The 26,925-nt window shown below is 46.7% G+C and overlaps 1 protein-coding gene across 4 annotated transcripts; it reads right to left on the bottom strand.

The window, feature by feature from the left end:
• Nucleotides 1-110: 110 nt before the first annotated feature.
• On the bottom strand, nucleotides 111-26,609 carry zeb2a (zinc finger E-box binding homeobox 2a). 4 transcript variants are annotated; one of them, XM_029530201.1, is made up of 10 exons: nucleotides 26,430-26,609; nucleotides 25,469-25,596; nucleotides 8,842-9,108; nucleotides 8,366-8,428; nucleotides 7,939-8,133; nucleotides 7,249-7,463; nucleotides 6,849-6,957; nucleotides 4,841-6,717; nucleotides 3,843-4,023; nucleotides 111-1,830 (listed from the first exon to the last, which is right to left on the bottom strand). In XM_029530201.1, the coding sequence occupies exons 2-10, from the start codon at nucleotides 25,539-25,541 to the stop codon at nucleotides 1,220-1,222; spliced, it is 3,591 nt and encodes a 1,196-aa protein (XP_029386061.1). In that variant the 5' UTR covers nucleotides 25,542-25,596; nucleotides 26,430-26,609; the 3' UTR covers nucleotides 111-1,219. The 4 variants fall into 4 exon arrangements, with proteins under 4 accessions (XP_029386061.1, XP_029386060.1, XP_029386063.1 ...); XM_029530200.1 differs by lacking the exon at nucleotides 26,430-26,609 and adding an exon at nucleotides 26,011-26,083; XM_029530203.1 differs by lacking the exon at nucleotides 26,430-26,609 and adding an exon at nucleotides 26,011-26,083 and having other exon boundaries at nucleotides 3,921-4,023.
• Between the last annotated feature and the right edge of the window lie 316 nt (nucleotides 26,610-26,925).

Raw genomic sequence — 26,925 nt, 5'->3', positions numbered from 1 at the left:
GTTCCTTCACATATATGAAACAAATTAGGAGGCCCAAAATCATGTGGTTTAGTTGGCAGAAGTAATAAAACAGGATAAAAATAAAAAAGTCACAGTGAATGAAACAAGACAAAAATACAACACTGACAGGATGTGACGAGTATTTGAGGCTTATTCCCTCTTTTTTTTCTTCTTCTTTTTTTTTTTTACTCTGTTCTTTTTGTAGTGATTTGGGGAGTTGAGTGCAATTTCCTGATGTGGGTTTCGAACACAACAAGACACAGGAAGTTAAGAACATGATAGCACCACACAGCTTTTAGGCCTTTATAATACTGTACATTAAAACAGCTTTACTTCATTATAATGATCATCATTATTACTTCTTTTACATAATTATTACTTAATTTTTATCTTTTTGCATAATATGGATTTTTGAACAATTCCACCCAGCCTCAGGATGTTAATGATTTCATGTTGCATCACTGTCAGAAACTGAACAAAAATCAGCAAAGGACCCGTCCACCTTTTCTCAGAACCACCCCCTTTTGACCAGACTGTTTGTGACGTCGTACAGTTGTGACCTTTAACCTATTGGGTTCGATCCGTGAACTGCAGTGATTAGTTGATTAATCGAAAATAAATTTTCAGCAGAAACACTCAGACTTTCTGTTTCCAGCTTTTGCAGGATGAAATTTGCTCAGTTTCGCCTCGAAAACATCTCTGGCTTTGATCTGTTTATGTTTAAATATAGAATCTGTGCATTAATACTTAAGAAGTTACAGCTCGCTCTCATCCTGGTAGCACTCTGCACTGCCAGAAAGATGTTAAAGTTGAAATCCAACGTTGGCTAGTTGACACATAGCGTTTACTGTAGACATTCAACTGATGTTAGAAGACGTCTACATGTAGAGAGGATTTAAGCTACATCCTTTTTTTTTTTTTTTTCAACTTTTGAGTCTGGGCTCAGTTTATCTGCTGACAGTTAACAGCAGCTAGCTTTAGCATCTTGGCCTCAAACTGTTGAACCACTAGAGGCTAAAAGCCTGGATTTACTTTAGACTCATAAAGAATATGTTTTGGCCTTAAGTGCTGCCATAGTTACATCACACAAATGTTTAACAGACAAGAGTTGCCCCCTTAACAACCCATGATCATTTTTGTCCAGTCCCTTCAGAATAAACGCTCAACTTCACGTCAACGGGACAGATGTAAAGAAGCATTTTTAAAACATTTTATGTGTTCAGTCCTTCTGTTCCGACTTGCTGTCTGTCTTTCCTTCTCGTGGACTCTCATCAATCGGCTGCATCGCATCATTTACCTCCTCGTCCCTTGCTGAGTCCATCTGGCTCCTGTTATTGCTGACCACTTCTTCCTCATCCTTCTCTCTTTCCCTGAAACTTGCCTCCTGTCTGTCTGTCACCTCCTTGTGTGTCTTGTTCTCTACCTTTCTAACTTCCTGTCCTCCCCCAACATTACTGACATCCCTCTGGATTGTATCACCACCGCCGCCGTCCTCCTGCTGGTCCTCTGGGTCTGAATATCCAAGTGGCCCCAGTCCCTGCAGGTAGGCCCTCCTCATCAGCAGCTCTGTGGGTTCCAGACCTCCCACCACGACTCCTCCTCCTTTGTCGCGTGCCTCCCTCTCGGCTGCCTCCCGTTCCTCGGCCTCCCTCTTGCAGTAGGAGTAGCGGTGATTCATGTGCTGCGAGTATGAGCCCGAGTGAGAGAAGCGTTTGCCACACTTGTCGCACTGGTACGGTTTCTCTCCAGAGTGAAGGCGCGAGTGTTCGATGAGATGGTGCTTGTGTTTGAAAGCTTTCTTACAGATCTGACACTGGTGAGGACGCTTCCCTGCAGATACACAACACATGGGGGTTGGGGGTGAGCTCAAACACCACAAACACAACACACAGGAGAGGGGGTGAGGACACACAGGTGGGCAGACTTGCTGTTCATGTGTGCCCTCACACAGTCTTCATCATGTCCATCATCATATAAATTTACATCCAAAACATTTCAAGGGGAACTTCAGGTTTCTGAGGACACACACACATGCACACACACACAGAGACACACACACAAGCGCACATAGAAACCTAACACACACTTATTCAGACTTTATGTTGGATGTAAATTGGTATCCAATCAGATGCCAGTCCATGTGTGGCATCTGTTACCGTGACAATAGAGACTCTGTGAACCTGCAACGAGATGTGATGACATCACAGCACCAATTTACACCTGAGGAGGAGCAGGAATCCTTTACTGTCATAAAATAACCTCCTATCCTCCCAAACACACTCACTAATACACACATGAACACGCACACACACACATTAACACACACTCTCTGGATTTACTACGACTCTGCATGAGCAGAAATTTCTTCCATCTGACTGAACAGGCTGCTTCACTCTGCTGCCAACCGACAGGTTGAACGCCATCCAAACACACATCCCACACACACATGGACCAGAACACACATCACCACAACCCTGCAAACACACACTCACACATAGGCATGCACACATGCAGGGAAATCGTAGCCACAAATAGATCTGGAACATCCACCATGGCTGGCATAGTTCGCTGTAATACACAGACACACACATGCATGCACACATGGTGCAGCAGAAATAACCAAGATGGCAGATTCCTGCTCAGAGTGACGGGGGTGGGGGGTCGATACCAGGTATGATGCAACTGAGTGAAAGACGAAGGTGGAGAGGACATACCTGAGATCAGCAGGTTGTGGGTTTATGTTGCGATGCTTCACTAAGTTTTGTTTCAGTCAGTGTGTTGTGCTGTGCTGCTGATTTTTAATGATGTGGTTTTCCACCTACATGTGACTGTTCAGTGTTTCAGTGTAGAACAGAATTTAACATCTGAAATTAACTCACGCCAGCGTGTTCTTAAAGGGACAGGCGTCATTTGGACCAAGCTCTATTTAAACAAACCACTAACTTTACTGTGTCTTGATTTGTCCTGACAGAGAACTAAGCCTGGATTGAAAACAAGAACTAACTAAAAACACACTCTGAATGTTTCCTTATTTCCCTTATAAAAACTGTGTAGAATAACCAGCAGTAGCAGAATAACCAGAAAAAAGTTCCTCTCATGTGTTTAGGTTGTTTCTATCTTTATCTATCTCATTAATGATGAAAAATCAGCTCCAAATATCTGATTGTCTTTATTCTGACAATAAACTCAGAAACATACAGGACAAATCCAGAGACTTTGACAGCTAGGCCTCTGATTGGCTGTGACATCACCCACTGGAGCCAATGGGAGTGTAGAGTAGAGACATGATTTTAGAGGTCACTATCAAAGATGGAGGATGAGAATGGACGTATAAACACATAGGAGTCAGAGAGTCAGACTGAGCCTGATCTGATCAGTTTCAGATTGGACAGATCAGCTGATTCTGTTTAAGGAGGAAAGAGAAAGAACCATCAGAGACCAGCTGATGGAGGAGGGGACTCTTCCTGTGGTATTATCAGGTTAAAGGTTGTGTTGCAGACGTTTCTCTTCAGTGGTTTCATCCTCTGTTTGTGAACCATCTCACTGCTGTAATTAATACCCCCCCCCCCACCCACCACCGTTCTCTACACAAACAAATCCTGGTATGATGGAGAAATTGTAGCTGATATTTGCTTTATGCCCACCCTCCCTGAAAAGAAAGGTACATGTCAAAGGGTATGGTTTACAACAGAAGAGGAACAGAAGAGAAAAAAACTACGGGGTGGAGACTAAAAAAACAAAAAAGAGGGAATGAAAGGAAAGTCTAAAGACAGAAAATAAGAAGGGGGCACAAAAGCATTGAAGGTGGGGTAAAAAAAGAAGTGTCCAAATGTGATATATACCTGTGTGCTCATATTTGTGTCTTAGGAGGGAACTGGTCTTCTGGAATGTTTTGTCGCACAAGTCACAGGCGTACGTACCACTTTCAGTCTTCTTCATCTTCTTCCTGGACAGCAGCGAATCGCTGTCTGTCAGGTCATCCAGACTGGACAGATAATCTGCCGTCCCATCCAGCAGCTCCCCCTGAAACAGACACACATTTCAATGATTCTGATAATCCCACACCTGTCACCCCCCCATATTCAGACCCACCTTCTGCTCCCAACCCCCCACTGCCTCCGTGATCCTAAGTCTGGACAGAGCTTAAAGGCCCTGGGTAAGTCCTTCATCCCGTGCGCTTCAAAAAAATAAGGGGGTGGGGGCAAATTGTGTTTACTGATAAAATTCCAGAAAATGTGTTTCATCTGAAAAGTCTGTTCTGGATCTGCAGCATTTGTCAGACTCACACTTTCTTCCTCAGCAAAGGGCAGGCATGGAGTTTCATAGTGAATTCATCTACTGTGTAATGTAGGTGGAAAATACCAACGACAGCGTGACTGTTACAGGGTCGTTAAACTGAGTACATCGTGTGGCTGCTTCAATGCGTCACAGCATAAAAACAAAGATGAGTGGAAGACTGCCGTCAACTATCCAAAGTGCTCAAATGCAAATAAGCAGAAACATCGTTCGCCTTTAACACATCTATTCAAGTCCCAAGAAACTGTCAGAGGGTCAGAGGGCAAGGACAGAAACGGACATCAAGTGGAGTTTGTTTCTTCAACTAAAAGCATCAGTGGCATCATGTTCTCAGAGTCAGGATAAATCATCCCCCTCCCGTTTGTCCTGACTCTTAATCCAGAAATTCTAACCAAGAGCCATGAAAGACCAAAAGGATTTAGTCCAAACAAAGAGAAGAACTTCTCTGAGGAGTCAGAACTATGAGCCACTGATCCTTGGTCCTTCACAGTGCTTGATGACACCAGACAAAAATTTGGCCTTTCGGTTTTAGGATTTGTTTTACCTGGAAACCTGATTTCCGCTGGTACTTTCTTCTCTGCTGCATTTCAGCAAATGTGGCTGCCCCAGTGGCATAGGTGTAGGCCATATGAGGCAGAAAGCTCATAGGGTCAAGGCCGGGGTAGGGCCTGAGGCCTGGGATGGTGGCCTGGGCAGGAGACAAGAAGGTGGGTGGAGGAAATGCTCCATGAGGGGGTAGGGATGTGTACACAGGACTACCAGCAAAAGAATTAATCCCAAAGATAGGACTGGAACTTTTTTCCAGGTGGTTCCTTCCACCATCAGAGCCTGGGACCTCCTTCTTGATGTTGAGGAGATCTAAAGGCCTGGACCCCTGCTCTCGTCCTTGACCTTCTAGTTTGTGCTCAATGCTGAAACCGTTTTTTCGGGGTCGTTTCTCTCCCACAGTGACAAGTCTCTGTGCCATGTGCTTAGGAAGTGACAGATCCAGTGGTATATCCCCATGGACATCCTCTGAGGCCAGGCTGTTTGGAGTATAAGAGCTACTCTGAGAGTTTTTGGAGGAAGAAGATGAGAGGTTGAGGGGTGATGGAGTGCCACTTCTCAGGTGTTCCAAAGATTCTAGTTGCTTTTCCCCTGTTGAATGTCTGTCCGCTGTAAATTGGTTGGTTTTTGCAAGTCTATGGAAGGCATCACTGTTCGTGAAGGTTCCATGTAAATCTACAGCAGGCAACGACAATGGTGACCGGTCAGGTGCGCCGTGGTCAGAGGGGGGGGACTTTTTCCTCTTCCACTGGGAAAACCACTCTTTCACAAAGTCTTGAGGAAGGCCGACAGCAACAGAAATCTTGAATAGTTCCTCTGAGTTTGGCTCAGTGTTCATGGCAAAAAAAGTCTTGAGCACTGACACATGGTCATTGAACAGGTTGATTGGACTGGTAGCCCGTTCATTACTAGGCAGCTCAGAGTTTGTTGCAGCCCTGCGACTTGCAGGACTGCTCTCGGCCGGCTGCAGGACCGCTTTGATCTCTTCATTCATTTTGCACAGGTAGCGCTCATGCTGATGCAGTGGGATGGGCCCAGAAAAAGTTTCTTTGCAGTACTGGCAGGAAAATGGAAGGAACTGGTTCTGGCCATCTTGGGATTTCTCCTCCCCCGTGAAATCTATTAAGTGGGTTGGTTTCTCCATCTTCTCCATCTTCAAGTCCACTTGCCTCTTAGAGTCATCGATCAGACTTTTGGCCTCATTGACCTTCTCCAGTGTGTAGTCAATGATGCTCTTTGTGGGGCTGCTGTGGCCCATCATCTCGATGCCTGCCGGGACCAGCCTCTGCTCCTCCATCTGGGCACCAAGCTCCTTCATGTAGGCCCTGAGTTTGGATATTTCCTCTGGATTCCCATCCATCTTCTGCCTGGACATGTTATCCATAGTCTGAAGCACGTTCTGAACTTCATTTAAGTTGTTCCCAAGGGCCCCTGTGTAGCCCAGCAGGGGAATGTCTAGCCCAATACCTCCCAGGTGTTGAAGGGGGCTTTGGGATGAGCTATGAATGCCCAATGGACTCCCACTCCCACCGTTCAGATAAACTCCTGGCCCCCCAAACCCATGCTGAGAGGCCATCAGCAGCCGGTACTCGTTGAAATCCATAGGCTCAGCTTTGATGTCAATATGACTGTGCTGGTCAGGAGGGCCAAGTGGCCGGCTATTTTCTATTTTATGGCGGAACTGGGCAAGGGCAGGACTTCCAGGTGATGATGTAGCGGAGTTAGGGGAGGAGCTGGGTTTGCCACTGTTTCCGTTGCGAATTCGTCCGTTGACAGCTATCAGGCTGATACATTTCTTGCTGCTGATGTGGGAGCTGTAGGAGCCGGAGTGGGAGAACCGCTTCTTACAGTTGGAACACTCGTATGGTTTCTCACCTACAGCACAACAGGAAACACAAGTTATTATTTGGTTTCTTCTTCTATAAGTCAGGAAGGTTTGGAGAGTTAATGTTGGGTAAATAATAATGAACCCATTCATTCACAGGACAGGGCAGGAGCAGACTCACCACTGTGAATACGAAGATGCTCCTTCAGGTGATGCTTGTATTTGAAGGCCTTTCCACACTCACTGCATTTGAATTTTCGGTTCCCAGCTTCTTCGCTGAGCATCAACGGCTGCAAAAAGAAAGAACAAAGAGTTTGGAGGCGGGGTTAATGGTCTCCAGTGAAACAGATCTGATCAACAGACTGGACTGCCTGTGTGCAGAGCTAATCAGTCCTCGTGTTGGTGCAGTAACACCACTTGTACTGCAAATCAGGAAAAAAACAAACACAAACAGTGTGTGTGGGGGGAATTGTGCACCAGTGACTCATCAGGGTGTGTTTAACAGCTTAACTCGACACCAGACACACAAGTACTTGTGGTGGTTTGAGGGCTTGTGGCGGACTTGTGCAGGTATGTGGTACCTGGTCTGTGGCAGGTTTATGTGTGGTCATATGACGTTCCAGCTGTGCACGGTGGCTAAAGGCGTCGGCGCACAGTGGGCAGGGGAAGCTCAGGTCCTCGTTCTTCTCGTGGCGATACTTGATGTGTTCCTTTAGGGATGTCAGACGCTTGTAGCCACGGTCGCAGTATGGACAGGTGAGCAGTTGGGCAAAGTCATCGGGCGTCGTTGTCGGGTCTGCAAGTGAGAGACAGGGTCAGAGGTTAGAGATCACAAGTCAGGTGTTGGAGTTTGATTTAGGCTCAATCACTCAATCAATCAGATTTTTCTAATGGATTTTCCCAACCTTCATTTTGATAATTATTTAGTTTTTACCTTCTTTATTATGTAATTTATTGGGTTTTTTTTATATTTTTTCATTTGAAAATGGGAAACTAACCCTACCAAGATTGTTACGTGGATGAATTTTGAATGCATTTTATTTTTTAAATTTTGATAATTGTTTCCTTCACATTGCTGCTGTTTCAGAATTGATGCCATTTGGACTGAATGACTCCCACTCATTTTCAACAGGTTTAAATTTTTGTTTCTTAAAGTTTTCTTTCCAATATAAAATAAACCTGAGATCTATCCGATCATGTGTTCCATGTGACTTATTTCCTCTCACTGATGTCACCGTTCTGTTCAGGATTTGAACATTGGTTTCTCTCACCATGGTCACTCTCATCCTGCCCAATGGCCTCCGGCGTGCCCAACCTTGTCACTTCCTCTGGAGCTTCAGGGTAAATAATGGCAGTATCGCTGCGTTGCAGGTATTCTGCGATGGCAGCAGGATGGGCATTGCCCTCCTCCAGCCTACGTTTCAGAAAGTACTCATCCAGCTCAGGGACGCCATCTAGTCGCCTTGCTGTGAACCAGAAGGTGGTGCGTTCAGAGACATCATACTTTCTGTTTAAATTTACACCATTTAGACTGATAATAGATCAGTAAACACATCATCCCCAGACAAAAATTGCACTTTCTCTGCTGAGCATTTGTTCAAGAAAACACGGTATCAAGAACATTAGTAGAAACTTGAAATGAACTGTCCCATAAAGAGTACTGATTGATAAATTGCACATTAATCAAACTGATCACACCTGAAGTGGTTCCTACATCATGAAGTGACGATGGCCCCAGAGGTTCAAACTCCTCTCTGCTGTCTGCTCAAAAACAACAAATGCTTCAGGATCATGAACCAACAACTGAAGGACATCATGTGATTCACAACTTTCATCAGCTTCACACACAGCTACAGTGACACACACTAACACACAGACACAAAACCACAACTGGCAGAGGGAGTAGGAAGAAAACAACCTCCCCCAACTCCCGGGGGGAGGGACTTTTTATGTATAGTCCACTCAAATAATTTCCCATACCTAATGGAAATTTATGTGAAGTAAATAAACATCAGTGTCATGAACAGTGAATGTCTCATTGTGTTTTACTTCATATTTAACATTTACATTGAAGTTCAATGATGTCCCTCCTAGCATCAAAGTACTTTACATAAAGAGCAGGTCTGGACCACACCGCCACCTAATTCGGGACGCATGAAGTGTTACAGACTCACCGCTGCCATTCAGTCCGTTGGTGTCGTCTCTCAATCTCCAGCTGTGGTGCAGTCCCTCATGGCCCTCGGGGTCCTCCTGGCCGCAGTATGACAGCAGGGCATGGCCAACCCGGGGTGAGGACTCCAGCGTGGGAACACCAGCCGGACTGCCTGCCTCTTCATCGCCTCCTCCTCCTTCATTGGAGAAGCCATTGTCCTCAGAGGCCACCGTCCTGTCGTCCTCATCTGTCTCTGAACCCGTGTCCACCACATTCTCATAGTTCACCACTGTAACACAAACAGCATGTCAACAACATCTGGACGTGGACCAGGTGCACGACCAGGACCAGGTCTGGGTGGTGTGTAGGACCATGACATCATGGGAACCGGCAAAAATGGTCTGAAGTGGGCCAAGTGGGGCAGATTTCAGTTTCCAGACATTTAAGTCTGATCACTGACGACCCCTCCAGCTCAGACAACAACTGCACAACAGGTGCAAATTAAAAAGGAGCCACGGACCAAATCTGCTGACCTGGGCTGAATACCAAGAGCTGGGGTCGGGGGCTCTAATAAGAGGTGTGACCACCAGGATTTAGGGGGAGTTCAGACAGGATAATGTCCCAGATCAAAACACAACAAAGAAAAGACGGAGGAAAGAAAGAGCTTGTGAGCTCTTTGTGAGGTTTGGGGTCTGAGCGAACATGATCTCAATGAGACCCCCTCCCAAACACACACACACACACACACACACACACAAATGCTGAAGCTGTTAGCTTTTGAAAATGCGACCTGTAGCAGCAGAAAGATGAAGAAGTTGATGAAGAAAGAAATGAAACCCTGAACACAAAGCTAATGATCTGGTCAGGGATCCTAGATCAGCTTGCTGTTTCACTTTGACTTTTAAATAAAGGTTAAAACATATAAACATGACTGTGAATAAAAACCGCCAATAAACACAGAAACACCAACACTAACCAATCAGCTGATCAAAAACCAATGACCACAACAGGATGAGCAGCTTTGATTGGCAGATGACGGAATCATCATTCCATCTTAAAATGGCCCTCCAGCTCCAGGAGGCTGCACTGTGATTGGCCAGTCAGTGTGTCAGAGGAAGCACTGACCTCCATAACAAAAGCCATTCACAGCCTGTTTGTCTGCTGGGTCACATGACTGACTGAGTGGCAGATGTCACCAGGACAACGCAGCCTCAAATCTCTGAGAGCACTGGAGTCTACCATTTTGTCCCTCCCTTGGACACACGGACACATGGACGCATGTCCTGCTGCCTTGATGCCTGGCTGCCTTGTTTCCTTGCTGTCTTGTCTCCTCGACCTGCTGCTCTCCCACAGCTCTCTTGTGTTTAGCCTTTGTGTCCATTCAGGGAGTCGAGGACAAAGCAGCAACAACACATTGCAGGGCAGGGCAGGGCAGGGCAGGGACCGCCCCCCGCCTCCCCCGTTTTACAAAGACACATTAATCCCCCCACCCTCCCCATCCTCAGTTTCATCATCTTCCTCAGTCATGTCTCTGGACCAGGGTTTGAACTCACAAATATCTCCAGCTGTTTCTGGGGGTGCTGAGGGGGAGGAAGGAGAGGAGGGGGACTTTCCGGGCAGGTGGTCATGGGAAGGTGTTACAGAGACAGACTGAACACTGGGCTGTGTGTCCCGATCAGACTGGGGGGTGGACTGCAGGTGCTGCAGCTCAGAGCAGGAAACACAAGTCTCTTCATCTTGTCATCATCTCACACACACACACACACACACACACACACACACACACAAACAGAAACAGAAAAAGACACACACACACCACTCACACAAGAATCAACGTGACAAATACTGAAAACCAAAAGGACACAGACACACAAAGACAACAAAAAGACATCATGAGGAGGTGTACACAGGCGCAACGCGTGATATCACAGACATAATATGACATCACACAGCACAAACACACCCCAGCCTGAAGAATCAGTGTCTCAGATCGACACCTGATGACCTCACACTGAGGCCCTGGATACAGCAGCCAATCACAGCTCTCCGTTTGCTGACGTTCAATCAACAATGCGAGGAGGGCAGGGCTTCAGGGTGGCAGAGTCGGCAGAGACAAATGTCCCCTTCGCTGACTGATCGCCACAGGTAAAATACATCCTGTAATCCTCATCATCCAGGTGTCCAATCTGACATGAATAATCCAGCTGTGTGTCTGCACGCTGATGACATCACACGTCCACACGTCCACATCCTGCTGCTCACTCCGAGGTACTGACGGAGGAGACCAGCTCCTGCTGCCTTTTCACTCCCTCTCTCTCTCTCTCTCTCTCTCTCTCTCTCTCTCTCTGTCTGTCTCGCCTGAGAGGAAATCACCTGAGTGAACAACTGGGATGTGTGTGTATGTGTGTAAGGAGGGGGGGGGGGGGTCGCTGCCTAGTGGCTGTGAGGTGCAAGTGATTCACTGAGAGAAACCTAGACGAAAGTATGTGAACAGCAGATGTTACACTCATTTACAAATCATATGGGGTTGTTGCCAAGCCTGTCTGTATATTATTGGACAGATGGATCTATAAACATCTGCTTTAATTTTAGCTGATTTAAGGATTGGGGGAGCATTAAGCCCACCCTGAGGAAGTGTAGGGGAAGCAACCTGACACATTGGGCAGTCATATTTTCTTGAAAATTTTCATCAACACAAATGATTAGCTTCAATCAGGCTGTTTTGGACTCTTGCTCAGCTAGGTTAACAGTTTCCCTGTTTCGAGTCTTTGTGCTTAGGGAAAAGTTTTGCTTTCTGCTCTTGGTGTTAGCTAAGCATGTTGGTGATTGTCTACAAGTCATATCAATTCAACTAGTCCAGAGCCCTAACCCTAAACCGAAGCACATCACCTCTGTTTTTCAGTAATCCCACTGGCTCCTGATCCACTTGCAGCATGATTTCAAGATTTGGCTTCTCAATTTTTAAAGCCATCCACAACCTTGTTCCTTCCTTTGGTCTGTTAACATTTTTATTAATCTTAATATTAATCATATTTAATCCTTTGTTGTAAAGTATGTCTGAGTGCTTTGAAAGGCACTCATAAATTGAATATATTTTTCTTTGTCGTCATATAGCATTATTGTTGTTATGTTTGGTTGGGTCTTTTGCCTGGGTGGGGTGGGGTGCTGTGAGGTGTTGTCAATGTCTGACCCCTAATTGAATTAAAGACCCATTTATCTGCAGGGGCCCAATGCAACAGGCTGGAAACTCAGCAGCCCCTCCCCATCAAATGGGATGAACCATCTGTGTTTGTGTGCACCCCCCCCACACACACACACAGCAGTGAGTCCTTCCCCTCCTGATCCACTACACACACACACAACACTATTTAACAGCCAATCAAATGACTGGTTGTTAAACACCTATTTCTGTTGGTCTGAGGTTTCTAATTGGTTGAAATCAGAGTTCGGGGCAACGGCATCTTCAGAACCAGTTCAAACTGAGAATAAGAACCAGTTAATAATTTTATTGAGAAAGTGTTCATTTGTAGATTGACAGGAAATAGTGTTCCATCTCCTTCCTGTTGTCTTCATGATGGACCCTGATCCTTCTCAGCTCCATGATCAGCTGAGCCTCAGTAAATACTTAAGCCTCTATTGTGTCCATCATTTCCTTTGAGACTCGACAACTCCTTGAGGACCAAGTCTACGGCAATTTCATATTTAGATGTAAAAGATACAGCCATCTTCTACCACTTTTCAGTTTCCGGGTCGTGGGGGCGTGCTGGAGCCAATCTCAGCAAACGTTCCAGGCAAGGTCACCCTGGGCAGGTTGCCAGTCCATTACAGGGCCAACAGTAAGAGACAGACAGGGACCAACAACCATTCACACACAGACCTACGGACAATTTAGAGTCACCAGTTAACCTGAACATGATGTCTTTGGACGGAGGGAGGAAACCGGAGTACCAGGAAGAAACATGGAGACTCCAGAAAGACCCTATGCCGGAAACCAAACCCACCACCTTCTTGTTGTTACTACCCACTATGCCGCCGTGGTGCCCAGATGTAAAAGATCAAAAAATTAAAATAAGCTCTGAGAATTATTTTATTGTTGTGTGCTACTTCCTGTTTGGTTTGATGCTTGTGATGTGTTAGCACTGACTGAGTGAGGACGAGCAGCAATCACCGCACAGCTCAACCTTTACAAACCCATAATTTCTGAGGAATGGGCCATCGAAGAAAGGAGGGAAAAATCCCTAAAAGACAGCAGCTAGGGGCGTGACTGAGCAAGAGTTTCCATGGCAGACCTGTTGGCAGGCCACTACGTAATTACAGTCACCACATCCCAGCTTTTCCTCGTGTGGTCGACCAGCTAGAAAACAAAAATGGAGACACTCGCTGGGCAGGAGGACGAGACAGATGTCGGCTAAAAAAAAAAAAACAGTTCAGGATTTTTCACACTACAACTAGAACAACTACAACAACAACAACAACAACAACAACAAAAAACAACTAAAATAACTAAAACCACTGTAGCAACTCTCATAAAATCTAAATAAAATGAATAAATATAGTGTGTTCTTATCACTGAGGGTCTGACAGTTCAGGAAGGCAGAGTTCCTCTTTGAACCAGTTGAGTCACAGTAAAAACTCTGCAGGATGTTAATCAGGTTTTAACACCTTGAAGTGCAGGTCGTTAAAAGAAGGGGTTAACCCCACCCATCCTCCACGCAACACTGGTGAAGAACGCACAACCTCAAGTCCACACCAGACTACATTTACATTTTATTTGATTTTAGAACCCAAGCAAGCAGTTACTGTCCTCTGTTCACACTCAGGGACTTCTACAGACTCATGTCACATGACCTGGGTTCAGCTCATGTGACTGGTGTCTTGCCTTCAGGTTTAAGGAGAAAGATGACAGGGTGAGGTCACGAGGTCACCAGTGAAACATGTCCTGCAACAGGACGCTAATGAAGATGAACACAGTTAAACGTTAGTCCTATCAGATGCACACGGTATCGGTTAAAGCCCCGCCCCCTGACCTTGGCCTCAGTGTGTCTTCTGATTAGACCAGAGTGACAGAGGACGTTGCTGCTGGTCCCTGATAAGACCCAACACCAACACTGTGTGTGTGTGTGTGTGTGTGTGTCAGGTGTGGCCTGAACATAATTATTTAATTATTCCTGAAGCAGCCCAGTCTATAGAGTCCGCTCAGACACCAACGGCCGTGAATACAAGATCACTTTCACAAAGAGCAGTCACAAAGAAATGAAACACACAGACACACGCACTCTCAGGTATTGCCTCATTCCGAGGTGTTTGTGTTTTTGTGTGTCTGTTCCTGGAACATTTTGTGGTAGTGAAACTGCTGACAGAGCCACTTCACAACTGGTCACAAGACATCGTCCACCAAAACCTGGACTCCAGGAAGAAACTGCTGGCCTCATCAGTTTGTACTTCACAGGAAGTGGACAGTCCGCCGCTGTCAGTCCAGCCAGAGATCACAGTTGGACATGGACTGGTTCTGATCATACTCCTGGTGAGAACTGGTCCCTGATCCTGGATTGAGATATAGACTTAAGATCTTCAGTTGTAGACCTGCTGAGTCACTGTCTCCTTATGGAAGACACCTAGCAACAGCATAACAACGCCTGAAACAAACACCTGCTGCTTCCTTACCAACGACCATCACCCTGACAACCATCTGTGAGCTCATATATTATAGGGGCAGGCCAGGACCAGGTCTTTGTCTGATCAGGACTCAGGACTCTGAGCTGAAATCTGCTCCTGCTGCGGGGCGGGGGGCATTGTTCCAATGATGTGTCTCCATTGTCTCCACTTGCCATCATAGAAACACTGCTGGTCTCTGTGGGTCCAGAACCGTGCTGGGTCCACTCAGCCCTGTGGTCCTGGTTGAGCAGGACCCAGTTGGAACCATGAAAGGAAGCGTCTTTTCATTTTAGCGCCATCATTAACAAACTAATTATCACTCATATATTTTCTCATCATCCACTGCTCCCAGACTTCTTCTACTTCCCCCCGACCGCACACATTCATCATCACCATCATCATCGACAACCAGCAGCAAGTTAAAATGCTCCATTTGTGGTTTTAAGCTAATGAGCCCCCACCCCCAAACGGAGACCTGAAACCAGAGACCAGAGACTGACCTGACATATACAGTTTGACACAAGCACTGTAACACAGAGGTAGAAAGTAAAATATTACATTAACTGTAATTTAGTAGTTTTGTCCTGTTAGCTACTAAGCTGGTTCAAGTCATACTTATCAGACATAGAACTTTGTTCATGTTAACGAACTACTGCCACTCTGAGTGGCGAGTCTCTAGAACAGCCTTCTTTCACCTACACAATATTCCAAAGATCAGAAACATCCTGTCTGAAGAGGAAGTAGAAAACAGAGTCAATGTATTTGTTCCCTCCAGACTGACTCCTGTAATTCATCACTATCAGGACGTCCCAACAGTTCTCTGCTGCAGGAATATTAACAGGCAACAGAAAAACAGATCACATTTCCCCTGTTCGCGTCCCTTCATTGGCTCCCAGTAAAGAATTTGAATCCTTCTCCTAACGCACAAAGCTCTGAATGACTGAACTTATCAGAGCTCAGAGTTCCTGATGGTCCCAGGAGGGCACTTCGCTCATTGGATGAAGGTTTAGTTCTGGTTCCTGGAGTCTCCATCAGGAGGCAGATCTTTGAGCTATCAGGCTCCTCTTATGTTGAACTAACTCCCAGTATTGGGGGCTCTGTCACAGCTTAAGAACAGACTGAAAACATTCCTTTATGACAGTGTCCAGTGTTAAAATTTAAGGTTTAATTACTCTTTTTCTTTTAGTTGTGCTGCTATAGGCCTAGACTGCTGGGAGAGGCCTGGTTTTTCACTGCAAATCAAACTCTAACTGAACTCAATCATTTTGAAACCCAGTAAGTTCAGAGAGTATTACTCTAAAGATGGATTTACAAGGGCTGGGCAATTTTTTTAAAGTTTTATAGCAGCTGCCATGTGATTCATTTGACATGGAACGATTAGTTGAGTAGAATATTTCAGTACTCTTTCCACCTCTGTGTAAGACACACACACTAACACACACACTCTGCACCACATTAGAGGTCACCAACTCGCTAAAATCATAGTCACAGCAGTGGTTCACAGCACACCGGGTTCAGGTCCTGTTCCTCAGGGTTCTACGGAAACCACTCCCTGTCAGTCTGACTTGGATCAGGTCTACAGAAACCATCACACTGATCTGCCGCTGATCAGGAAAACATCCATCACACCAGACCTCTGGTTGGTGACACGCTCAGGCATCTCCATGGAAACCATTACTTCCTAAAAAGGTGACAGTTGATGGCACAAACGTCTCAATGCCACAAGGAGCAGAGGTTGTGTCTGTTTGTGTGTGTGTGAGTGTGTTCTCAGAAATGGAGGAAGAAGTAGTCTTGTGGTGATGAAGTCATCAAACCTCGTGAAGCTGAATCAGCAGATTTTGGAAGAGGAAGGACAGAGAAAAACAGGAAGTGGACAGTTTGAGTCTTACCTGCTTTTGACACGATGAGCAGATCAGGTGGTGACCAGGAGCAGGAAGAGGAGAAAATGAAGAGTCAGTGTCAATCAGCAGGAAGTCAATAAAAACAGACCTCAATCAGGTCCAAGTCAGATCACAAAACTAAACTGTCAAACTTAAAATTTCAAAGCAAAGTCCAACACCTCCTTGCCTTTTGACCCTGAATTTGGAGGTCATGTTCCCTAAACTAACCAGATTTAAACAATGTTTTTTGACATCAGGTCTTTGTAGACTGACCTCTGACTGAGTCGGGCTCATGTGGACTCAGGCAGTCTCATTGCTGACCGTCTATGCTTTTGTTGTGGTGACGGCGGCATGTTGACTTGACGGGCCGCAGATCCACCCAGGTCTGATTGAATTCTCTTCTGGTCGACTGCTTATATACACAGTTATTGTTTGGTATTGCTTGGATCAATTTGCATTTAACCCAGATTTCAGAGACTAAAGAGGATTGAGGCGCGTCAAGCTACTCCATCAGAAATGGGGACAGGAAGTTGTCTTATCGTCCTCACTATGTGATGAAATAAACATGTCTGCTGCTGCGTCTTTGCTCGGCTGCAACTCCGTCAGCTCAGACATTAATCACTGTCTCACATTTTGGTTCAGCTGATACACCAGACGTCCAGGACAAAGGAGGCTCCTGAGACCCCCCACTCCCCCAACATGCAGGGGCAGGCTGTGTCCACTGGGTCACCTAGTTATGCCCTAGGAAGGGAGGGGGGGGGGGGGGGGGGGTCTTTTCCCAGGCTCATTAGAAGTCTGGAGAAGAGACAAGGGTGGGATGACTGGACAGGCTGCCACAGATGACAGTACCGCCGAGCTGAAGGTTTCAGTGGAGGGAGGTCTGGGACTTGTTTCTCTTGTTCTTTGAAATGTTTGGCTGCTTTAGAGCAGACACAATTTATGTTTAGATTAGCGTTGCACAAAGATTGGAATCAGCCAAACTAGATTTGGGTCCAGGTCTGTGTAATTTATAGAACTAACTCTAGATCAGTTCTGTAGAAAGCATGTTAGCATGCTGCCACTCTGATTCCTGATTCTCCATGACGCGTTAACATGGATCCTTGTGTCCATGGATTATTGGCATAAATCTTTAGTCCACTGAAAGACTGAAACCCTTGAACACGTTTTATTCCCTTAAACCTCTTTGTTGTACCAGAATGAGGCGTTTTCAGAGCACGGTATTGATTGACCCATTTACGTCTGTTTTCCTGTCACATCATCATCATCCCTGTGTCTGAGTCGGTGTGTGAAGTGATCCAGACGTTAACAAGCTTCATCTGTGTCACATCGATCGCTCCCAGCCACTGAGAACTGATCACTCACTCACACACACACACGCACACACACAGGAGAGGAGGGAACCACACACACATCAATGACCTCTATTGAATCTGGTCCCTTTGAGCGAGACCCAAACAGCCAATGAGCGAACACAAAGCCGCCTTTCAAGTTCATCTGGACTGATGTAATAAAATTGACACATGGAGTCGACTGAATTCTGGGGCGCCTGTTACCTAAACTCTCCCTTCCAAAGCGCACCCCCCCACACCCCTCCCCCCACTGCAGATGAATCAATTACAGAGCAGTATAATCCTGTTAGGGCAGATGAATGCATACCTCCCCGTTGGCAGGTGCTGGCAGGCTGAAGGGGCTTATGGGAGCAGCCGATATCAAAGCTGGAGCTTTATCACCACATTAGAACCAAACCGGCGCCTCAGCAGCACAACGAAGCACCAACACTGACAGGAAGCACGAGGACACACAGGGCAGAGCATCATCTTCATCATCCTCACGATTTCCATCATCGTCATCATCAGCAGGGGGAGGGAGGTAAAGGGCAGCCCCTCCCACCAGGTGCAGCATGACTGCAGCTCTGCTGTCAGGTACAACTGTCACTGGTGTAGGACACAGGGTAGCAGGTGGGACTGGGGGGGTTGGGGGGCAACAACAATCCCCTTCATTGTTTTGGTAGTGACGCTCCTGAGCACGCTCAGCTCCAACACATTCACAAGGTCCAATCTGTCTGGCAGCAGCGACCGACATTCTGAAGCACCTTGTCAGATAATGCAGGGGGGCTTCCTCCCCCATCCTGCCCCCACCGTTGGCCCCGGCTCACCCGACCATTGTGCACTAGGGGGGTCAGGACATAAATGGCTGCATGTTAACCACGTTTGACAGGCCGCACAAAAGGGGATACCTCGGGTCCCATGATGCAATCTGCCCCCCCACTCCCCTCAGACACAGTCAGGGACCCTGAACCCTAAACTGAATATGCAGGTCCTCTCCAGACCACTGGAGTCCAAATCCGACACTGAGTCCAGATCACTAGAGTCCAGCAGTGAGTTAGTCCAATGTGTGTTTCCAGTCTAAAGCAAAAACTGTTCTGGGTCCATTCCGTAAAGCAGGATTAACAAACCCAGAAAATGTTCCAGTGATCCGTTTTCACTTTAAATAAATCCACACACGCATTTTTCACTCCCATAAACGCTTTTTATCAACTCTGTAAGTCAACCAGGTTTGTCCTGTCCGGTTGTCAGTATGTTAGTCTTACATCTGCAGCTTCCAAACGACAGAAGGACTGCTGGGAAAAGAAGATACTGACTGTAAATGTCAGTTATCATTTCTGATATATAATGTAGAAGCTTCCATTATCTGACCGGTCCACCTCTGTGTGTTCCCTGAAATGAACGGTGCAGGTCGAAGTGGCCACATGGTTAATGATAATCCCCTCTGATCACTGTGATTGGGAACTATTGTCTAATAAGATCCATCACTGCTGCTCCATCATTCAGCTCACACTCATCAGTATTTACTGCACTATTTGTTCATATTTCCACTCATTTACTTCTCATGGCCCACTAACCTTAATTATCTCCCACTTTATATTTAATATTATTAGAATTTTTTCATCTATATTAGAACTTCTGTGTGAGTATCTTTGTAATATCTCGGTGTTGCCTTCTAATTCTGAACCAGAGTGAAGAAAAATGGCTCACAGATGGAGATCATCAATCTATACGTCTCACAGAAACTCATCTGACGAGGGGGATTCACTGGTTCTTGTTCTTCTGAGGATCTGAGTATCCTCTGACAATCCATTCCAACCTCCATGAGGGTCGTCCTCATGTAGTGATGTCATTTTGTCAGAGACCTGATTGGTCAGAGGTTGGGGCTTCTATACTCGGTGATCTCTATCTCCAACATCTATCTCCAGCTTTCTAAGACTAGAAACCCCAGGTTTTTAACCTGAAGTTAGCTCAATAGCTTGAAATTGTCTTTGTAGTAGAGAACCCTGGTCTCTGGAGATAATTTACTCCTTTATGACTGAGGGGAGAATTTAGAGAAACCCACTGTTTCCTGTTTATTAAGATTAAAAGGTTTTTGATGGAAGGCTGGGGGTGTGGCTTCCTTGACTGACAGGTGGATGAGCATCAGACGGACACAAACAGATAACGCTCAAAGTCTCGGTTCCTCCTCTTTTATAGATGAGTAAGGAGTTTGGGGCTGGATCGGACACTGCCAAGATGACAAGAGTAGAGCAACTCACTGAGTAGTGTGTTGTTGTAACGTGTTTTCCATAGTTCACTGTTGTGTGTTTTTGTATAGTGTAGGCTACAGCGCCTGCAGCAGCAAGGATAAGAGGTGTTTGCCAGCTCAAAGGGGGGTTTTTCGTGGTTGCGATTGATGGGGGGTGGTGTGTGTTTGGGGGGTAGTTTGGGGGGGGTTGCTTCTTTGATGGCTGACAGGACTCACAAAGGCACCTGCCCCATCCCTGGATGCCACCCCCCTCATCCCCTGACCTAACCAGCATTCCTGCCCTACAGGGGGTCCTCCCCATGGCTACCTTTACACCCCCCCCCCCCCGGTAATCCCACTGCAAACATTGGGCCAACTCTGGGCCAACACGAGACTTCTCAGAGCTGCAAGTGAAAAGGTGCTGATGGTGCTCATTGCCGTGGGAACAAGCAGAGGGACAGCATCACTAACATGCATTTTGGTCTGGACCAATGGGAGGTCAGCAGCCCAGATGACGGGTGGAGCAGCATCAGAGAGACACTCCTGGTCACTCCTCCTCATGGTTTGAGGAAGATGGAGATGAAGGTCATTGAATGATGTAGACAAGACGGGATGCGTACACTCAAAAAACACACAAGCACACACACCTCCACATTCTTCTGCTGTCAGGGGTCAGGACAGTCCATCAGCCCTGCTAGGTCATCAAGCCCTGCCATCCCCAGTGCCCTAACAACAACCAGTGCAGAGTCCAGTCTGAATTTAAAATATAATTAATTATGTTTAGACGATGATTGTTTTCTTAATTGAATTGAAATTATTTACTGCTATTCTTTTTTTAGACCTGGTTTTTCTGGACTCATGGTCTCTGGGATAGTGCATTTGTCGTCATGCGGCAGCTACAGCAGTTCCTAAGATCGGCGCTTTCGAGCAGCTCTGCCAGTGTCAGCTGACCCCCCCCGCCGCAGGCTTCCAGGCCACACAAGAGCGACTCCTCAGCCTTATCGTTTTAATTGGCCGATCTGTAACCAGGAAGTGGCGTCCTTTCATGGCGGCCTGAGACCTTGCTGATCTGATCTGGCCTGACGAGGTGACAAGACCAAGGAGAAAGGTGGAGGAATCTAAACTGGACGAGACCATGAGACAAAGTTAGAGGAGATTCTGTAGACTCTAGTCCAGTCCAGGTCCAGTGATGTTAATTACAATGATAGTATATAATGCTCCTTGAACATAGCATCAGGTGACACACCTGTACAATCACTGCTGCCTGAGGCATTCAGCGACAGCTGGGAAAATTGTCTGACACAATTGTCAGACATGTCTGACTAACAGTGGTGGGTGGGGCCCGGAGCAGTGGGACAGAGATGTGTGCAGGGTGGAGTCACTGGGCTGTACGCTGCCGGTCTGGACACACAGATGTCAGGACACCTTCATCCAGCCATCCATTATTGATTGTTCCATGTGTGGTTGACTTTGCCGCAGGAGTTCAGCCAATCAAATGGACTGTTTCTGTGGGGGAGGGGCTAAAGAGAGCAAAAGTGAACCTTAGCGTGTTTATCTCCGATGTGAGACCTGTCCCCCCAGATTGCTGCCTCCCCAGATCTGTGTGTCTGTAGTTGTGTCTGTGTTTGTGACCTTGGCAAGTCTGTATGTGTAGGCTATTGGCAGGTCTTCACTCAATCATGAAGAAAATATGCACATGGCAAAATTGCAGGGTGGGGGGGTATACCTCGCCTTAAACCATCAGAAACAACAGGAGACTGAGACCAAGCCACTGCCCAAAGGCATCATTGGAGATGGAGGACACAGTGAGTAGCCAGCTCAGTGTGACGAAGAGGAAGGGCAGAATGGTGACCCCTTCCTCATTGACAGATGTTCATGAGGAACCAAGGAGAAGGAGTTAAACCTTCTCCTTGTTTTATTTTGTTTTGACAAAACTGTAAACGTGTCACAAAATTACATATTTTAAAAACTTGAAAAGATCAAAAATATGAGAGGTCAAGATACAATAAAATAAAGCTCAAAGTCATCAAACGGCTGAACCAGAACACCAGAAACATTCAAAATCATTGATGACATTTATTCTGGTAATGGAGCTGTGATGTCACTATGATGTCACCACAAACAATCGTGTCCATCAGTATGTGAGGGTTTTATTTTGGCAGGGTGTGGTGTTCATCAGGGTATTAAGTCAAGCACTTCCTGTTGTAAAGATAATGTGTCTCTGAACAAAGGGCCCCTTCTTCTGAGAGCGGGGCCCTGGCTCCTCCTCCACTGTCCCCCCCCAGAGGACCAGAGGTGTTTGGTGAAGTAAATCTGTCTAAATCCTGAGGTGGGGGGTGAAGATGAATAAAGATAATCTGCTTTTCTTCACAACAAAACGTCTCTGGAGGAGAAGGGAAATTAGGAATTCATATCACATGGTGCATTTTCTACTTGATTCCTAACCTGTTCACAAGCTGAGGGGCCCTGGGGCCACCATGGGGGCACCAAGAGGTCCCTGCAGGCCGAACATTGAACAACTGCATGGGGAAGCTGCCACTCGCTTCGACAGCGAAAACATACAGACAACCAGATGCTGCACTTCCTTTTTAATCAGAAACTAAGAAATCTCAATCTGAAGTATACATAAAAAATAAAAGCCAGACGAAAAACCACCACTTCATAAATTAACAAAAATCCCCAAAAGAAGGTGACTGAGGAATCGCAGTCACAAATTGTTTTTAAATATTTATCAACTTGTAATTTGAAACATGAAATTTGTGTTGTGAGTTTTTCTTTTCCGTCTCTAAATCTTATTTCATGTTGCTACGACTGTCTGTTAATGTAGACTTGGGGGGTGGAGGGTTGTGTATATAGGGCATATACCCAACATGCACCTTCCTCTACCTTACGCCCTCCTCCATCCTCTTTTCATGTGCAGTGCCGGAGCCGCTCGGCTTGGCAGTGGTGAGCGGGTCTGAGTCGGAGGAGAGAGGAGCTGCTTTTCTTTGTTTTGCCCTGAGGGGGATGTTTACTGGGGGGGCAGATATGAAAGGCATTCAGGTCAGTGAGAATGACAGCGACAGTGTTTGTTTTTGTGTGTTATGAAGGCATAACACCTGATTACACACAGGAAAACACACTGGACCTCATGAGGGAAACGTTCAACTTTTTAGTCTTCAAGATGAATTAAATCTGAGACTTTGGCCAAAGCGCCAAACATGAGTCATAACGTCAAAATATGACAAGACTTTTACTATGAGTTTTGGTTTTTATCTGGAAGAAAACAAACAGGCCAATAGTTGACAGCAACGGTGATGAAGAAGAAAACTTGGAATAATTTCTCTCAGAGCAGAATCACGTCTTCATCAGCGTCATCTCACACATTCACCAAAACATCATGATGACATCACAAACCTCTGACTGACAGTTATGTGACATAAACATCCAGCCATTCTGAGGCAACACCTGGATCATTACAGACCCAGACCAGGTCTGTGGTTCAGGTCTGGAGACATTTCCTGAAACAGATAACACACACACACACACACACCCTACTTTATTAGGTACCCACCGATGCAATTCTTGGATACAGTGAGCAGATCACAATCCAAGGTCCCTGACAGAGACCAAGAGCAGGTCTAAACATGGACTCAGCCGTTCTCTGATGGGACAATGACACAGCTGTGAGACATGTGGTATGACTGGTCCATCAGGAGCCCAAGACCCCTACCCATTAAAACATGAGAGAGTCAAGTTTGTCAAGGAACTAGGTCTTGAAGGTGACCAGAGCCTGACCCTGCACTCCACTACAATAACTGTCCTTGTCCCAGAGGACACCTGGAGACCTGCAGTTTGATTATCATGTCGACATTTTTCAGACCCAACCAGACACAAACAAACTCCATTTTCTCAGCGCGTGTGATAATAGGCAGCTGAAACCATCAAACTCTCCATTCAGAGACCTGCACCACAACCAAGACTTGCAGACACAGACACAGAGACACACACACACACACACACACACACACACACACACACACACACACACACACACACTAGTGGTCTATGTTTTCTGTTTCTGCAGCTTCAGGAAAAATAAAACTGGTCACAGCCTCTTTTATGATAAACTCTGATTTTAAAATTCACACTGTTACCAAAATTTTGTCAGAGATGTGTGGACTCTCTGGGACCTTTAATATGTGGAGACACATGGACAGAAAGGTCCAGGCATCAGCACCAAACTTCAACCAGTAAACAGCAGGCTCTAAAGAACAGCTGCAGCCTCACAGCTGGATGAAACGGGCGGACACCCAGAGGTGGAGCAGGCAGTCCCATCCTCAGAGATGCCATTTTACCAAGCCGTACTCTCCCCACAAACCCCCATCAACAACCCCCCTGAGACCCAGAGAGGAGGAAAAGACAAAATAACAGAAGAAACAATCAAGTCAAGACCAATAGATTTGATGTTAATCTGAGGTCAAAAACTTTTCCTTCAGTTTCATTTTCAACATTTTAACTAACGCTTCACAGATATCTAACAAATTATATTTCTAAAAAAATAATAATAATAATAACTAATCTCTTATATAATTTAAATTGTTTTCTTGTCTAAATTTAAAATTTCCCATCAACAGAAAACAGTAAAATCACCCTCTTGAAATTATATGTACTGAAATTGTGTTTGATCCGGAGTTAATTCACAGCGCGGACACACACCGATAAACCATCGGGACAAAGTGCAGCGGCTGCGGAGGGACACGGCTGCGACACAAAGAGCGAAAATCCGCAATTTTTTAAAGAGTTCACAGCCAGGAAAAATACCAGAGACACAAGATTTAATTCAGAGAATTCATGATTAATAATCAATTCAAATAATGATCCGTCACCGAAGCTTTAGTTAAAAAAAACTAAAGGTTAGAGTTTTTCCACTTTCCTCCTCCCGTGGAAACAAACAGGAAAATAAAAACATCTTTATCAAAGAGGAAAAATCTGATCAAAGAGGATATGAATTAAATAAATCAATTAATGTATCAATTAATCACCTTTAATCCCATATGAGGACTTTTTTTTATTAAGCTGATTTTTGTGTTTGCTGTTCGGACACGCGGCCCTGACAGTTCTGATCAACACACACACACACACACACACACACACACACACACACACACACACACAAGCAGTTCGGGATAAAAGTGAGTAAACCCTCAAATAAGTGCTGAACGCGGGAACAACAGCCCGGGCCGTGGATCCGGATCCTGCCGCGGGGTGTTGGGCCGCCCGGATCCCGGATCCACAGGTCCTCACGCGAAGCCTCAGAAATAACGAATAACGGTTTTCCTGCTTCGAGCCTTAGCAGAGACCTGCCGCTCCGCCCGGCGGCTCCGGGCTGCGCTCCATCACTCCCCGGGGTCTCACTCCTGCCCGGCCCGTGAGCGCCACACGGCCCCGGTAAAAACTTTTTGCGTCTCGGGTACGCGCGGACAAGTGGGGACCTTCCGGCCCGGGGCGACCGGGAGTGGACTGCACACTGTGGCAGAGTTTTCGGGACTTTGTGTGTCGCAGTGTGTGTTCTCTTACCGTTCTTCCTCCGGGGGTTGGCCTGTTTTCGCCTCTTGCAGCGGGGACCCTCCGCCATGATCTGCTGCCTCATTGATAAGTCAGTCCAGTCCGCATGGATCCTCGATCCGGCTCCGCCGCTCCGCTCCCTGACAACCAGCACACACACAATAAATCCCAGACCTGATCCCGCACCCGGACCGGACTTTATCAGTACTTTGGTTAACTTGTGTTAGTTTAGATCCAACTAACAAAAGACTCCAGTTTCTTTTGTTTGAGTTTGTTTGTTTTGTTGGAGAGCGTGCACCTAGCGCACCACCGCCCCGCGTCCCCGTCCGCCTGATCTGTGATGTGAGGAGCGTCTGTGCTGGTCTGACAGAGGAGGGCGGACACACACACACACACACACACACACACACACAGTGTGCAGCCTGCTGATTAACCGACACTGAAACAAACTTGTTGATTTTCTCCTGATTGTGACGCGTCTGTTCCCGCACGCGCTCTGTGTCTGTCCGCGTGTAAAAATGTCAAGAAGTTCACCTGAGCGGCCTCGCGCTCACCTGTAACCCATCGGTACACTGATCAGGAACCTATCAGTGACAGGCTCGAGCCGGTTTCTTATATAAGCTGCGCTTGAAATTTAGGCCTGCAGTTGTATAACGTGTGCGCGTGCTGATTAACACCATCACTCAAGACGAAGAAGCAGGTGACCAACACCTGCAGCTCCCGCGCGCTCATCTCTGCCGGTCAGGTCTGGTGGTCTGAGCGGGAGACAGATGTCTTCATCGCCGGCCTGCTCGCGCCCTGAGCCCACCGTCATCAGCAGACCCCCCCCATTCATTCAACAATTCAACACCTGGAGCTGCAGCGCCTGAGCGGGAGCGCGCACCTGTGTACTCTCCTCTCACCTGGCTGCGCAGGTAGAGCAGGTGAAGCGCGCTTTGATTGGCTCCTTAAAGAGCAGAGCGCCGGAACCTACCGGAGAGAGTCCGCTGTTCCCGCTCCGACACCACAGTGCTGCAGCAGCGCGTGGACCCCCACCCTAAAGAAAGAGGAAAACCCCGGATCTGGTCCCGCCGGTCCCGGTGCTGGAGCGGCGACGGTCCGGGCGGCAGGTTGGGACCGATCCGGTCTGTGTGACGTCTCCCGCCGGAGCCTGTCACCGTTTTTCCCTGCAATACAAACTGGCGCGAGACCTAGTGCCACGCGCCACCTATCTTCACGCGGAGGGATAATTGAGGAGGGTTTCCCGCTCCTCCCCCTCCTCCCCCCGACCCCCACCCCGCCGTGATCACCATCAGCTTCTCTGGTCCGCGTCATTCTTGGTTCCTGACCAGGTTCCGGTTTAAATCAGCAGTATACTTAGACCCTGCGTGCAGCTCGGACCACATCAAACGGAAGGAGCAGCTGATTGGCTCTCACAGATATCTTACCTGTGCAGGTGAATCCAGGAGACGTCATCAGGAGTATGTGTG

Source organism: Echeneis naucrates, chromosome 21 (genome assembly GCF_900963305.1).
Source record: "Echeneis naucrates chromosome 21, fEcheNa1.1, whole genome shotgun sequence".
NCBI classification, from domain to species: Eukaryota; Metazoa; Chordata; class Actinopteri; order Carangiformes; family Echeneidae; genus Echeneis; species Echeneis naucrates.
This window is presented reverse-complemented; position numbering and strand designations above follow the sequence as displayed.

What these genes read in the sequence shown, in the direction of transcription:
- zeb2a (XM_029530200.1), bottom strand. An exon ending in GCAGGATGAGAGTGACCATG is followed by an intron (nt 7,464 to 7,938) that starts GTGAGAGAAACC and finishes TCTCACTTGCAG; the next exon opens with ACCCGACAACGACGCCCGAT. An exon ending in ATAAACCTGCCACAGACCAG is followed by an intron (nt 6,958 to 7,248) that starts GTACCACATACC and finishes TTCTTTTTGCAG; the next exon opens with CCGTTGATGCTCAGCGAAGA.